Source organism: Lepidochelys olivacea (genome assembly GCF_965140295.1).
Source record: "Lepidochelys olivacea isolate rLepOli2 genome assembly, chromosome: 2".
NCBI classification, from domain to species: Eukaryota; Metazoa; Chordata; order Testudines; family Cheloniidae; genus Lepidochelys; species Lepidochelys olivacea.
Genome location: NC_140412.1, coordinates 262,977,102 through 262,992,235, shown reverse-complemented (window position 1 = coordinate 262,992,235; position 15,134 = coordinate 262,977,102). Strand labels below are relative to the sequence as shown.

General features: G+C 45.2%; 1 protein-coding gene across 1 annotated transcript in view; it reads left to right on the top strand.

The window, feature by feature from the left end:
• OBSCN (obscurin, cytoskeletal calmodulin and titin-interacting RhoGEF) overlaps positions 1-15,134 on the top strand; it is a gene marked incomplete at its 5' end in the record, with an annotated part of 294,967 nt that overhangs the window by 12,367 nt on the left and 267,466 nt on the right. Inside the window, 4 exons of the mRNA XM_084618134.1 lie at positions 478-747; positions 7,139-7,399; positions 13,628-13,930; positions 14,750-15,016. Coding sequence (XP_084474260.1) covers positions 478-747; positions 7,139-7,399; positions 13,628-13,930; positions 14,750-15,016 — 1,101 coding nt within the window. The remainder of the gene's footprint in view (positions 1-477; positions 748-7,138; positions 7,400-13,627; positions 13,931-14,749; positions 15,017-15,134) is intronic.

Here is a 15,134-nt window from a genome sequence, read left to right as displayed (position 1 = left end):
CATGCCTCCTTCCAAGCGCTTTGGTGCTTTCTCCTCCACTGACCCTTGTGTGTGGAACAAACTCCCTGAAAATAATCTACGAAGCCACTACTCTGTCCCCCATTCAACTCCCTCCCATAGGCTCACCCTCTGCTGGAATGCTCACATGTGGGCTCAGCTCACATTCCCCTATTACTGTTACCGTGTCCTATCTCCCCCAGATCCCCACTTGCTTAGTGTTTTTTATTCACCTGTTGTGTCCTGTCACTAACAGGGAATGTAAGTTCTGCAAGGCCAGGACTGTCTTTTACTGCATGTTTGTACAGCGCCCAGGGTAACGGGGCATAATCCATGATTAGGGCCTCTAGACACCATTACAGTGCAAATAACAATAACAACAATAATAACTAATAATGCATACACATTTCTATTTACTTACTTGCACATTAGGTGCCCCAACGATGTCACAAATTCTTGTTCCTTTGTCTCATTTCTAAGAGCCCATAATACCGTTCAAGACAAAACTGAAGGATGTTGAAGTTCAGGAGAAAGAATCCGCCACCTTCCAGTGTGAGGTGCCTGTCCCTAGCACTGAAACTGCCTGGTTCAAAGAGGAGACCAAACTCCAGCAGAGCAAGAAGTACAACATTGAAGAAGAGGGGACATATCGCCGGCTCACCGTCCAGAATGTCACCACGGATGATGACGCCGTCTACATCTGTGAAATGAAGGAGGGGAGCAGGACCATCGCAGAACTCACTGTCCAGGGTAAGAGAATCCACTGCAATGGGTTTCTCCTTCCCTTTTTGTGCCTCCCTCACACTCCTTAAAGATTTTTATTTGTGTGGGCTAAGGTAAAGTCTGCCTGACGGCGCTGATGATTTCATCTGGAGTTGACATGAGCGTTTGCAGCTGCATTTTATGCTCTGGTGGGTGGTGCACAGTGTACTGGGAATGTGATTTCAAAAGGCCTGCCGCATTACTAGGACAGTGGAATGATCCCATTGAGGGGTTGTTAACGGGGATTGAACCTGGACACCCCAATCTGTAAGCATGAGTCTGTACCACTTAGGTGAAAGGATTTGAGGCCAGCTTTTTAAAGGTAGTTAGATGCCTAAAGATACAAATAGGCACCTACTGGGGTTGTCAAAAGCTCCTAAGGGCCTGTCTCCCGTTGACCAAAATCTTCCCCAAGTCCTTTAGCTGTAAGCAGTAGCAAACTCAGAAACGTTCTGTGCGGACCAGCCACTGGAGGGACATAAAGCCACGCTGTCCTGGTGCAGGTTACTAGAGCACAGCACGACTTTGAGAGTAGGGCCAAAAGTCAATCGTTGGTGACTGGTGGGGAAAGTAAATGTTTTGGTAGGGTTGACAGAAAAAGTGAGTTCTTTTTCACTCTTCACTTTTTGCAAAAAACCAAAAGGCCATTTTCTGAGGCAGGAAAGTGACATTTCACCACTTAAAGCGATGATTTGCTAAGAAAATGTAAAAATTTTTTTCTCAATGAACATTTTTTCAAGAGGTTGTGATGAAAATTCACAAAAGGCAGCATGAGGTGATGAGAACAGGGAACTTCATCCCTAGAACAAATCTGTGACTACATCACTACTTCACAGATGGATATTTGAAAGGAGGAACGTTGCTAACATTAATGATTGTACCAATCACACTTCTCTAAGAGTGAAATTCACCAGGGCAGGGAGTGGCCCAGGGTCTAGGCACTACTTAAGTCCTGCTTCAGCACTATTGTTAGCTCTTAAGTGGTATCAGTCTTGTGTGGGCTGTGTGCACAGGGGTGAATTTCACTCCCATCACCTGAGCAATAGACTGGAAGCCAAGAACTCCTACACTGTAAACTCAGATCTGCCTTTGACTTTCTCTACAGACTTAGGCAAATAGCATTCCTGGACTCAGTTTTCCCATCTGCACTATGGGGTGGGGTTTTCAAAAGTGCTGAAGTCTTGATGCTATTCATACTTCCCTATGGAGCTTTATCTCCTTATAAATACTAACAATATAGGGAGCACGGGTTAAAAAGGAAATGTATGACTAAAGTTACCATTAAATGTGAGCCGCAGCTGCAGAGTTCAGATACTGAGCCAGATCCAAACTTTCCTGAAGCTTACGGCTGTTCTTCATCAGGGATTTGGTTTGCCCCATAATATGGATTAGGCTCCTGGGGCAAAATCTGGATGTTGGTCCAAATCCAGATGCCAATTTCCCCAAAGTTTGGAAGCTTAGGGTTGATGTGTATTGAGATCGAGGGTTTGGGCCAGTGTAGGTTTCTCACAAACACAGAGACATGTTTGCAGAAGTGTCTGTTAATTTTAAGTTTGTTGATTCACCTACATGAAATCTAAGTCTGATAGCTGTGATCATGATTCTGATGTTGATTCTACTTATGTAAATTATAATGATCTCCATTGAAACTAATGGAGATACACTGTTGTAAAAGCTAGAGAACTGAATTTGGCCCTTTTCATTTCCAGTCTGACTATATTTCAGTTGAGGCCATGGAGGTATCCCACTGTAAAACCTGGTGGGCCCTGTCAGATTTGTATATACAAATGCAGGTTTTACACCTGACAGCAAATGGAGAGGTGCAAGCATTATGGGAAATTTGACCCAAACAGATGCAGGAGTTGATGAAGGAAATTACAACCTACTCTTGGGAATATATTATGGATTTCTTGATTAATTGTCAGGTTTCAGAGTAACAGCCGTGTTAGTCTGTATTCGCAAAAAGAAAAGGAGTACTTGTGGCACCTTAGAGACTAACCAATTTATTTGAGCATAAGCTTTCGTGAGCTACAGCTCACTTCATCAGATGCATCTGATGATGAAGTGAGCTGTAGCTCACGAAAGCTTATGCTCAAATAAATTGGTTAGTCTCTAAGGTGCCACAAGTACTCCTTTTCTTTTTGATTAATTGTGAAATTATAAACTTTAGAGACAAAAAGTGTTATATTCATGGCATGCACACAAAAAAGTTAGATTAAAATAATAAATACTCTTGTTGAAAGGTTGCAGTGTTACAATGCTTTATTTCTCAGAATTCAGAATAACTCCCAAGAACCTCAAAACAGAGAGCGACAAAGCAGGCTGCTCCCTAAAAGGGAGAGGCACAGCTCACCCCACTTTACCCTAGAGTGGGTGGCTGCAGACCTACTCAGATGACCCATATCACATGGCTTCCCTCAGAGCCCCCTCACTTGCAAGCAGGACCAGGAAATCCTCACACTTAAAAATCGCTTGTTATTTTTAACACAGATGTTTTGGAGCATCTGATCCATCTTTCTGGAGTATTCATTGCCCCAATTGGGGTGTATGTATGGCAAACAAGACAAAGAGGATAACCCTATTAATACCGAGGAGTCCGGTGGCACCTTAAAGACTAACTGATTTATTTGGGCATAAGCTTTTGTGGGTAAAAACCCTCACTTCTTCAGATACCCCTATTAATACCCCTCCTCTCCTCTTCTGAAAAAAAATCCATCCATGACTTGAATATCATTACAGCTATTCGCATTTGCAGCTTTGCAAACAAAAGTAACTTGAGTTCACACTGCAGGATGTAAACCAATCTCACGTGGGAGTCAGAAACGATCATTTCCCTCCATATCACTGCATTGCACACCCAGCTAAATTCTTCGCATACTGGTCAATTCCAGAGATGGGATATTGAATGCTAGTGATAGAGTACTTGTCTGATCTGCCATGGTTATGGATACAATTTTGTCATGGTAAAATTATGCATAATTCATGGCACAGTCACAATAAAAATGAATAATTTCAAACTATGGTAATGGCAACTTTATGGACCCTGTTGATGAATATGAACAGTTCATTAGTTCACTTTGGTCAAGTCTTCTTTGAAACAGGACTATCTGAAGCCTGTCTCCCAAGCAAGGGGGAAAAAATTCATAGGGAAGGGTTGCAGAACAAAGTGTGTGAACAAGCATCTCAAACAGGTTATTAGGAGAAAGCAGAAAGCCTACAAGGAATGAAGGAAGGATGGATCAGCAAGAAATGCTACTTTTTGGAGGTCAGAAAGTGTAGGGAAAAAGTCAAAACGGTCAAAAGCCAAGCAGAGTTGGACATGGCAAAAGAAATTAAAACCAATAGTAAAAGGTTTTTCAGCCATATAAATAAAAGAAAAACAAGGAAGGAAGAAATGGGACTGCTAAACATGGAGGATGGTGTGGAGATTAAAAATAATCTCGGTGGGGCCTAACACCTACACTAATATTTTGCCTCAGTTTTTAATAAGTGTAATGAGGAGCTTGGGGCAGTGGCAGGATGGCTAATGGAACAAGAATATGGAAGGAGGTGGAAGCCAAACTCAGACAGCTTTAATGAGCCCAAATTGGAGGGCCCAGATAATCTCCCTTCAAGAATATTAAGGAACTGGCACATGACATTTCAAGCCCAATAGAAAGGATTTTTAATGAATCCATAAATTTGGAAGGGTCAACACTGTGACTGGAGGATTGTGAATATAGTACCTATATTTAAGAAAGGGGAAAAAAAGTGATCCATGAAACTATGGGCAAGTTAGTTTGACCTCAATTGTATGCATGGTCTCAGAACAAATTTTGAAAGAAAAGCAGTTAAGGTCATAGAGGTAAATGGTAAATGGGATAAAATATAACATGGTTTACTAAAGATAGATCATGCTAGACTGACCCAATCTCTTTCTTTGAGAAGATAACTGATTTTTCTAGACAAAGGAAATGCAGTAGATCTAATCTACCTGGCTTTCAGTAAAGCATTTGATATAGTTCCACATGGGAAGTTATTAGTTAAATTGGAGAAGATGGGGCTTTAATATGAGATTCGAAAGGTGGGAAAGGAACTGGTTAAAGGGGAGACTATAACAGGTCATGCTGAAAGGTGAACTGTCGGGCTGGAGTTCCTCAAGGATCGGTCTTGGGACCAATTGCATTTAATACTTTTACTAATGACCTTGATACAAAATGTAGGCATGTGCTAATACAATTGCAGATGAGACAAAGTTGGGAGGTATTGCAAATATGGAGGAGGACTGTAATATCATGCAAAAAGATATGGATAACCTTGAAAACTGGAGTAATAGAAATGGGATGAAATTTAATAGTGCAAAGTGCTAGATTGTGCACTTACGGACTAACAACAAGAATTTTTGCTATAAGCTGGGAAAGTATCAGTTGGAAATGGCAGAGGAGGAGAAAGACCTGGTTGTGTTGGTTGATCACTGGATGACTGTGAGCCACCAATATGATGCGGCCATGAAAAAAGCTAATGCAATCTTGGGATAGCTCAGGCAAGGTATTTTCAATTGAGATAGGCAAGTGTTATTACCATTATACAAGACACTAATGAGACCTCATCAGGAATTCTGTGTGCAATTCTAGTCTTCCCATGGTTTAAAAAGATGAATTCAAACTGGACCAGGTGCAGAGAAGGGCTATTAGGATGGTCAGAAGAATGGAGAACCTACCTTACGAGAGGAGACTTAAGGAGCTTGGCTTGGTTAGCCTAACCAAACAAAGGCTGAGGGGAGATAGGATTGCTCTCTATAAATACCTCAGAGGGATAAATACCAGGGAGGGAGAGAAGTTATTTAAGTTAAGAGCCAATGCTGACATAAGAATAAATGGATATAAACTGCCATCTATAAATCTAAGCTTGAAATTAGATGCCGGTTTCTAACCATCAGAGGAGTGAAGTTCTGGAACAGCCTTCCCAGGGGAGAAGTGGGAGCTAAAAGCCTAACTTGTTTTAAGATTGAGCTTGATAAGTTTATGGAGGGGATGGTGTGATGAGACTCTACAATGGCATAAGGCCCATCCACAACTGCTGTTAGCAAATATCTCCAATGGGTGGAGAAAGGACACTAGATGGGGAGGGTTCTGAGTTACTACAGAGAATTCTTTCCCAGGTGTTTGGCTGGTGGAACTTGCCCACATGCTCAGGGTCTAACTGATCACCATATTTGGGGCTGGGAAGGAATTTACCCCCAGGTCAGATTGGCAGAGACCCTGGGTTTTTTCACTTTCTTCTGCAACGTGGAGCACAGGTCGTTTGCTGGTTTGAACTAGAGTAAATGGTGGAGTCTCTGTAACTTAATTCTTTAAATCAAGATTTGAAGACTTCACTAACTAAGCCATAGGTTATGGACCTACTACAGGAATGGGTGGGTGAGGTTCTGTGGTCTACAATGCACAGGATGTCAGACTAGATGATCATGATAGTCCCTTCTGGCTTTATAGTCTATGAGTGGGACTGGATCAAAGCAACTAATAAACTGTTCATACGCAACAGCCGATGGAAGTGAACTAACAAACTGTTAATGTGGGGTAGCAGGATCCATATCAATGGCAAAATTCACAGTTCCGTGATCGTGGTGACCTTTCATGGTTGACTTGAAATAAATGGCAAAATTAACGGGTTCCATGACAGTGTGCACCAGGGCATAATCATATACTTAGCCATAGTGAACCCTACCTCCCCTGGCAATTCAGGATTGTTGCCTATAGGAATTATTTGCAACAGCCTCACAATAGGAGGAGTGGGGGCAAACAAGCTAGCTAATTTTAAGATGGAGTTTGGTAAATTTATCAATGGGATTATATGATGGGGTTGCCCGCAATAGCAGGTGAGTAGAACTGATGACCCAGGAAGTCCCTTTCGATCCTATGATCCTGTCTAGTCTGACATCCTGCATAACACAGGCCATAGAATCTCACTCAATTATTCCTATATCGAAGCCATATGTTGTGATTGAGGGCTTGTCTACACTACCACGTGGGGTCGATCTAAGATACGCAACTTCAGCTACGTGAATAGCGTAGCTGAAGTAGACATACTTAGATCTACTCACCGTGGTGTCTTCACTGCGGTAAGTTGACAGCTGGCGCTCTCCTGTCAACTCCGCTTGTGCTTCTCGTTCTGGTGGAGTACCGGAGTTGACAGGAGAGTGCTCAGTGGTCGATTTATCACATCTATACTAGACGTGATAAATCGACCCCCACTGGATGGATCGCTGCCCGCTGATCTGGGTGGTAGTGTAGACAAGCCCTTAGTTAGAGCTTTTGGCACTGTTTTGATCTAGCTGATCTGTGTACCGTAGTATTCTGTGTCTGCTGTATTATGACTATAGTAGTTTTCTTTCATACAGGGAACATCATTAAAAAACTGCCACGGAAGACTGCGGTCCCCATAAACGACACAGCCATATTCTGCGTGGAGCTGGACAACGAGTGCCAGAACATCCGCTGGCTGAAGAATATGGAAGAAGTGAAACCCAATGACCGAATCACTATCACCTCAGCTGGCAAGCAACATACGCTGATTATCCGGGAGTGCAAGATGGAAGACGCCGGGGAGATTGCATTCCTGGCTGATGAGTGCAGAACATCTACCCAGTTCACTGTGTCCAGTAAGCTTTCCTTTATTCTATATTACAGTGAGCATCAGAACATAAGAATGGTCATACTGGGTCAGACCAACGGTCCATCTAGCTCAGTAGCCTCTCTGACAGTGGCCAATGTCAGATACTTCAGAGGGAGTGAACAGAGCAGGGCAATTATTGAGTGATCCATCCCCTGTCATCCAGTCCCAGCTTCTGGCAGTCAGAGACTTAGGGACACCCAGAGCATGGGGTTGCGTCCCTGACGGTCTTGACTAATAGCCATTGATGGACCTATCCTCTGTGAACTTATCTCATTCTTTTTTGCACCCTGTTATACTTTTGGCCTTCAGATTGACTGTGTGTTGTGTGAAGAAGTACTTCCTTTTGTTTCTTTTAAAACCCGCTGCCTGCTAATTTCATTGTGTTACCCCTGGTTCTTGTGTTTTGCGAAGGGGTAAATAACACTTCCTTATTCACATTCTCCTTACGATTCAATAATTTTATAGAACTCTGTCATATCCTCCCTTAGTCATCTCTTTTCCAAGCTGAACAGTCCCAGTCTTATTAATCTTTTGTCACACCCCTAATAATTTTTGTTGTCCTTCTCTGTACCTTTTCCAATTCTAATAAATCTTGTTTGAGATGGGGTGACCAGAACTGGATGCCATATTCAAGGTGTGGGCATACCATGGATTTATATAGTAGAATTATGATATTTACTGTCTTATTATCTATCCCTTTCCTAGTGGTTCCTAACATTCTGTTAAGTTTCTTGACTGCTGCTTCACATTAAGCGGATGTTTTCAAAGAATTATCCACTCACAGAGATCAAGAATTCACTCTCAGTCAGTATAATTATTTCCTGCTAGTGCCATGATAAGCTAGATGCTATACAAAGACAATAGAAGGCCCCATACCTGCCCCAAAGAGTTTATACCATAAAAGTGAACTTTATGTTAAATTATGATATCAAAATGAGAGAGAACAAAAGTTCCAGGGTGAGAGTGTAGTGTATGTGTGTATCTCTGCTGTAACAGTCTGCACTGAACACAAAATGGCTGTGTGGTGGGGTGGCTGCCCCACACAGGCAGGAGAAGGGTTAAGGCAGCCTTGGAGAGGCTGCGCAGAAACCAGCCAATCAGGAAAGGGTTTACTGGGAGAGCCAGTCAGGAGAAGGCTTGCAGGAGCAGCCCATACATAAAAGGCTGCTCAGCAGAGCAAGGGGCAGTCTCTTCCTGGAGGGCAAAGGGGAAGGACTGTCTGCTGAGGAGCACCGGCAATACTGCAGTGCTGGGCAGAGTAGCGGGGCAAGAGGGGAGCTCATGGCTGACCATGGCCAGACTGAGGCCCTGAAGCAAGGGCAGGGAAGGTGCTAGGGCTACGGGGGAAGTGGCCCAGGGAAAGTCGGCAGCAGGAATAGGAGGAGGGGCAGTAAGTGGCTGCCAGCTATAGGGTCCCTGGGCCGGGATCTAGAGTAGTGGGCAGGCCTGGGTCCCCCCACCCCTTTACCCCTACTTGCCAATGAGGAGAGTGGCCTAAATCCAGACTGCAGTTTGCCCTGAAGCCAGGGGCTAGACTAGAGACTGCAGTTGGCTGCTGAGGCAAGTGGAGGGACTAAGGACCTCCTGTCCCCCAAAAGGAGGGAAACAGTGGGCTGGGGCATAACCGGAGGGCTGTGTCTCAAAGAGGACACCGCGGTCCGGGAGTGACACGGGTCCAGGTGGTGAAGACGGTGGAGGAAGTGGAAGTAACGGCGAGTGAGACATCGCTAATAAAGGGCGCCCTGGTGGTCCAAGCGAGCTATTTCCCAGCACGGCCTCAGCCGTGGGTCTGCACCGCTACAGGTAGTGATTCAGAACTAGGGCTCGGGATTCCTCTCCATTTAAAAATCAGTACACAGATAGCAATTCACACAAGCAACCTATAGTGCCTATGTGTTCATTGTTTACAGAGCACTGTAAATGGGCCAAGTGCTTTAGAAACTCTATTCCCCAAATGCTTAGGTGGTTCTTTGAGTGGTATTTGCCCAGTCCCACCTGTGGGACTGGCATCTCCCGGCTACTGAATCTTCTAGAGATCAGTGCCCATTGGAGTTGCTCGTCCCTCTGTCCTTCTCCCCCTGCAGAGGATTCTGAGGGTATAAGAGGAATGGGGGGAGTGGCCCTAGCCGTCCTGCAGTTCCTTCCCTAATTTTGGAATTCCTGACTGGAGCCTCTAAAGAAGTGGGGAAGGTGGGCAGGGAGTGTGAATATGCAAAGGTGATGCTCTCCAAGAACAGCTCCAGGTGAGGAGAGCTGAGCGGAGAATGTTTCATGGGGGAGTTCAAGATTTCAGAATTTGTTTTTGTTCCAATTTGGAATAAAACCTGAAAATTTGAGGTTGGTTTTAAAGAGGGATTTGGAGAGGAAAAGGGATGGTGCTTTTTTCTTTTCAAGCAGTTAGCCCCGCCTTAGTACCTCCACTTTACACACAATTCTTTATCGAGAAGCATTTAAAAAGTTGGGAAGTTCAGATTCTGAAACATTCAAGCTGTGGAACTATATAGCCACTCATTCCCATTATCACTAATGGCATGTCATCCATTAAACACCCAAGCAGAGGCGTTGGAACAAATTGTATAGTGGGGCTGCTAAGAGCCAATGAACCAAACAGGATCAGTCCCCTAATTAGCACTGTAACAGTTATTGAGCTGTTTATCAGTATCTGGCAAAGCACACAATATCACATGATCTGCAAGCAAAATCTGACTGTAGTGATTGTTCATTTTATTAAATTGTAGCTGGTTAACCATGGAGATGAAAACTTTTAAGAAGCTGCCCTCCCACAGGCATATCTCTTGCTATTATATATTAAGTTAAATATACAACAGTAAGGCCCAATGATCTGATTTCAGTAGCTAAGTGTTCTTCTGAACCCAAATTGAATGATAAAGTAGTAGGAACTTTGACCTAGGTGGTTTAATCGTCAGTAACCCAATGGGTAGTGTGACAGTGTATCATATAACACTGGAATATATATTTATGTAACTAAGGAGGAAGAGTGGATCATGCCAAGGTTTCCTATTTTTACGCTTCATGTGTTAGAAAAGTGCCATGTTAGCTACTTGAAAATCCCAGGGACTGTGTTCACACCTTTTTCACTGAGCCATACTGGGGTAGTGTTGGCTGGTTTATGAGCCCTCATTAAAAGAATAATGCACCTCTCTCATTCTCCACGGTTTGTGCTTTAAAAAAATCATATTATTATTACACTCAATTTGTGGATGGGTAAACAGAGGCACAGGGTAGATTATGAAACTTGCCCAAAGGTACTCAGTAAATCAGTGACAGATATGGGAATCAAATATATCAAATGATGCCGACCTCTGCTCTTACCACTAGGATATGCTGCCTCTCAGAAGGTATTTAGCCTCTAAAGTACTGAACAATTTTGATCAGACTTTGGCCTTCTCCAGAGACTTCAGGGCTTACCCAAGGAAGTTTTAAACATAAGTCTCGGATAGCCTACTATACACAAATAGTTGCAGAAGTAGAAAGCTATAGATGGGATTCCATAGATGCCCTGACAGAGCATCAGAACAAAAACTCAGGCTCCCGCAAAGCTGTATTCATTTGGGGGGTACTGATTTCATTTAATTATTTTAGTTCTTCAAGATTATTCCACACACAAGGCTCTGGCTGTCCATACATTACTAAACAAATATATGGCTTAGAAATCGCAGTGGATGGTACGAACAGCAAGTAACTGACTCTTGGGTGCTCATGTTACAAAGGGCCATGTGGATGGGGATGCCATGATGTGCTGAGGTTGGTATATCATTGGCTGTCAGAGACAGGACAGAGGAAAGACTCTGAAATGGTGTTCACTTCAGAGCTAGGCAAAGCATGTGTGACCAGTGATAGATCAGCACAAACAGTGTGACCCCAAAGACGGCATTATTCATTCATTTTCTCTGTCCCAGTCTTCTCTATCCCGTCTCTCCAGCATTAATGTCTGAGCTTGGCTGAATTACAGATCCTCGGCTGGCATAAATCGGTACTGAGGTCAATGGAGTGATGCCAGTTTACATCAGTTGAAAATCTGGGCCAAATTTTAGTTTCATTATTGGATCAGGTTCTAGGTAAGTAATGTTGCTCTGTGCAAGGGAGTGATCAGGCCCTCATCACAGGTTGCTCTAGATGGCATAGATCTATATTATGCACAGGATGCATGTGGCGGGGCGGCGACTCCTGCTGGTCGCCCAGGGAATTAGCGTTCCAGCCTCCGGAGCGCCCTCTGCAGGCCGGTGTCCCACTTGCCATTGGGCCCTGAGTCTCTCCCGGACCTCGGTGCCCCTTTTCGTGCCGGGGTGCTGCCACCTGCAGTACCCCGCACAGATCTAGGTCTCCCCTCCCTGGGGAACCCCCAACCCTCTACCTCCACCTCACCTCAATCTATGGCCACTGCCAGTCATCACCTAGCCCTGTTCCCTGGGGCCGACTGCAGTGTAAACGCCGCTCATCACTGGCAAGAGGGGTTTGGACCTGCTGCCTCTGCCTACCCTGTGGGCTGCCCCCTGCAACCCCAGTACCTATTTGGCCTTCCACTAGGCCTGCAGCCTGCGGGGTTTCCAGGCCAGAGCTCCCCCAGCTCCTCTGGCCTTCCCCCAGCCCTGCTCCACCTCAGGTACTCTCTCAGCTTCCCAGCAGCCAGGCCCCTCTCCCTCCACAGCTAGAGGGAGAGTTCTTCTGCTCCTGGCTTCACTGGCTTTTAGAGGGCCCGCTGGGTCTGTCTGGGGCGTGGCCTCCCAATCAGCCCCGCTTTTCCACTGCCCCAGCCCTCTCCCAGGGCTGTTTTAAGCCCTTCCAGGCAGGAGCGGGTGATCACCCCGCTACAGTGCACTGCCGTCTGCTGGAGGTGCTGACACAGCAGTAACATCAGCAGCTCTCTGATCTTATCACAGATCACTTCCCCTCAGGTACGGCTTTTTGGTGGGGTAGCAGCACTGTATGTACAAAGGGCAAAATTCTGCTCTTCTTCCAGAGCAATTGTGGGGATGTCGCTGGTGTTACCCTGGGTTTACACCCGTGAAGCAGAGAGAGGAATTTTGGTCCGTTGCATTTGGAATTCCTTCATGGGGTCATTCTACTTATAGTACTGCTTAATACAGCAAATTGTCCATTAAACTACACTGCCCAAAATCTTTACAGGAAGTTGGCTGTCTGCACTTGCCATGGAAAAATTAAGCATGATGAATCGTGAACAAACAACTTTATGTTAGGGAGCTCCCCAAGGCCAACTCCTATGTGTGTACAATGTACCAACCATCTCCTTTAGCGAAGGAATCTTTTGGAGTTCCCCAGCATTCTCAGCAGCCATCTGGTAGTACCGTGCGTACAGCCCACTGTTACTTTAAAGGGATTGCATAAATGCAGGGAGGGAAGTGCTGGAACAAGGGTTTGATTTAAGCAATGTTCACACCTTCTGAAGAATCCCAATTAAGATGCATCTCACCAGGGTAACAGTGTGTAGTGATACTAAACGGGTGATCCATTATTCTAGCTGAGCGTTAATGAAATAAAATAAGTTAAACCGGCTCCATCTAAGCTTCTTACATGGTCAGTATTGGTATGTGTGTAGGAGTCAATGGTAATTTGTGTACATGTGTGAAAGCTCAATGGTAGTTTGTGCGTGTACTTGGGGAATGGAATTAGTGGTGTGTGTTGGGTCTATAATATTTTGTGTGTGTGAGACAGAAAAGGGGTACAGTCAGTGGACACCAGTGATACTGTGTGTGCGTGTGTGTAGGGTCCATGATAGGGCAGTATGTGGGAAAGCAGATGGTGAAAGATGTGTGTAATTATAGGGATTATTGGTATTGGGTGTGTGGGTCTAATGGTAGTGTGTGTTAGAGGTGTCAGTACTTCGGGGGTACTGAGTGCTGTTTTGTGTATGCTGTGTGTGTGGATGGTCAGTAGCGTTGTGTGGGGCCAGTGATCTCCGTGATTGTCTAGGGCGACACTAGCATTGTGTGTGTACATGGATTGTGTGTCCATGGACGGTACTGTTTGAGGATGTGTTTTTCTTCAAACCCCCTTGCTTATCCATCTTGGATTAAGACTGTCTGAAACATTCCTTGTATTGACGTCAGCAGAGGAGTAAGAACGCTAATCCGATTCCTGATAGCCCTCGTGCACAGGTGCCGGCGTGTCTGTCATGCGCTGTGGTGTGTTCATTCTGTGATATGGTTTTGTCTGTGTTTTTATCGCACTTCAGCTCCAAGAAAACCCCCATCCCATCCCCCATCCGACCCCGTGGTGAAAAATAAAACAGAAACCTCAGTGACGCTTGCCTGGTCCCCTCCCAAAATGGAGCAATTCATTCTCCTCGATGGCTACCTGGTGGAACGTAAGAAGCTGACCGGCTTTAGCTGGATGAGATGCCACCAATCTCACATCCCCATCCCAGAGTTCACAGTGAGCGATCTGGCAGAAGAGGCAGACTACCAGTTCCGTGTGTCTGCAGTCAACAGCTATGGGCAGAGCTCTTACCTAGAGTTCCCAGGGACCCTGCACCTCGGTGAGCCACGCAAACAAAGGGATTCAGGCCACTCAGTTGACTAACAATAGGGCCGTGATCTTGCAAGTCCTTGCCGTGTGCACAGCAAAGCAAGGCAAGGTGGCCGCGCTCCAGGATGCGTGCGAGCAGGGCTATGCATTGAGCTCCTGCAAGGTTAAGTGCTAGGCGCAGAGAGCTCTGCACTGAATCTCAGGCCCTTGCTCTCTAGAATGCAGAGCTGTAGCTGAAGAGACATGATCTTAAAGGCACTCGTGAGCAGGTCCGTGAGCCAGCGAGCTATGTGTTCCTGTCTTGGACCTCAGCCACGCTGCTAGATGGGGTTTATGTGATGATTGTGCAGTCACACTCATGCAGACAGGATCAGGTTCCCTGGTGTACCCTGCTCCACTCTGTCACTTTTTAACCTTCCAATTCTATGGAGAAATGTAGGGACTGGGTTTTATTTCTGGGCTGCTGGGTTCTCTGCTATTTGTCGGTGATCTGTTGTATTGAGTATTTATTTGAAGTGACAAGGTGGATCTGATAGGCACCTCGTGCTATTATTTTATGAATCTAGGGCTATGTAAGTAAAATATGCCCAGCATTCTACCCTTGCAGGAACAAGCCCTATCTCTGTACCCTAACAGCACTGACCTGCTTCTGTAGAAATCAAATCCTGCAGCCCTTCCACATGCAAAATGCCCATTGCCTTCAATGGGTGCGGAATTTTGGTCTGTTATTTTCAGTTTCCTTTTTCTCCCCCGAAAAGTTCTGATCATAGGAGGCAACTCTTCACAGTGTCCCCTAGCTTCAGATTTATGGCTTGCTCTTCTCTGACAGAACCAGCATTGGCTGTGAAAACGCCCCTGACTGATGTTGAAGCTACTGCAGGAGGTGATGCTACCTTTATTGTTGACCTCACGACTGCTTGTTCTGGCACCTGGTACCTTAATGGCAAAGCCACACAGAGCAGTGAGACCTACATCATTCGGAGAACCAAAACCACCCACATCCTCACCATAAGAAACGTCACCAAGAATGATGATGGAGCAGAGGTGAAATTTGTTGCCAAGAACATTGAAACCAGTACGAAGATGAAAGTAAAAGGTAGTTACTTGGATCTCATTCATTTCTTCCTTCAGTCAAGGGGGAGGCAGGCTGGTCTTGTGGTTAGAAAGGGGCTTGAGTGTTGGAGCTCCTGGGCTCTATTGCGAGCTCCATTACT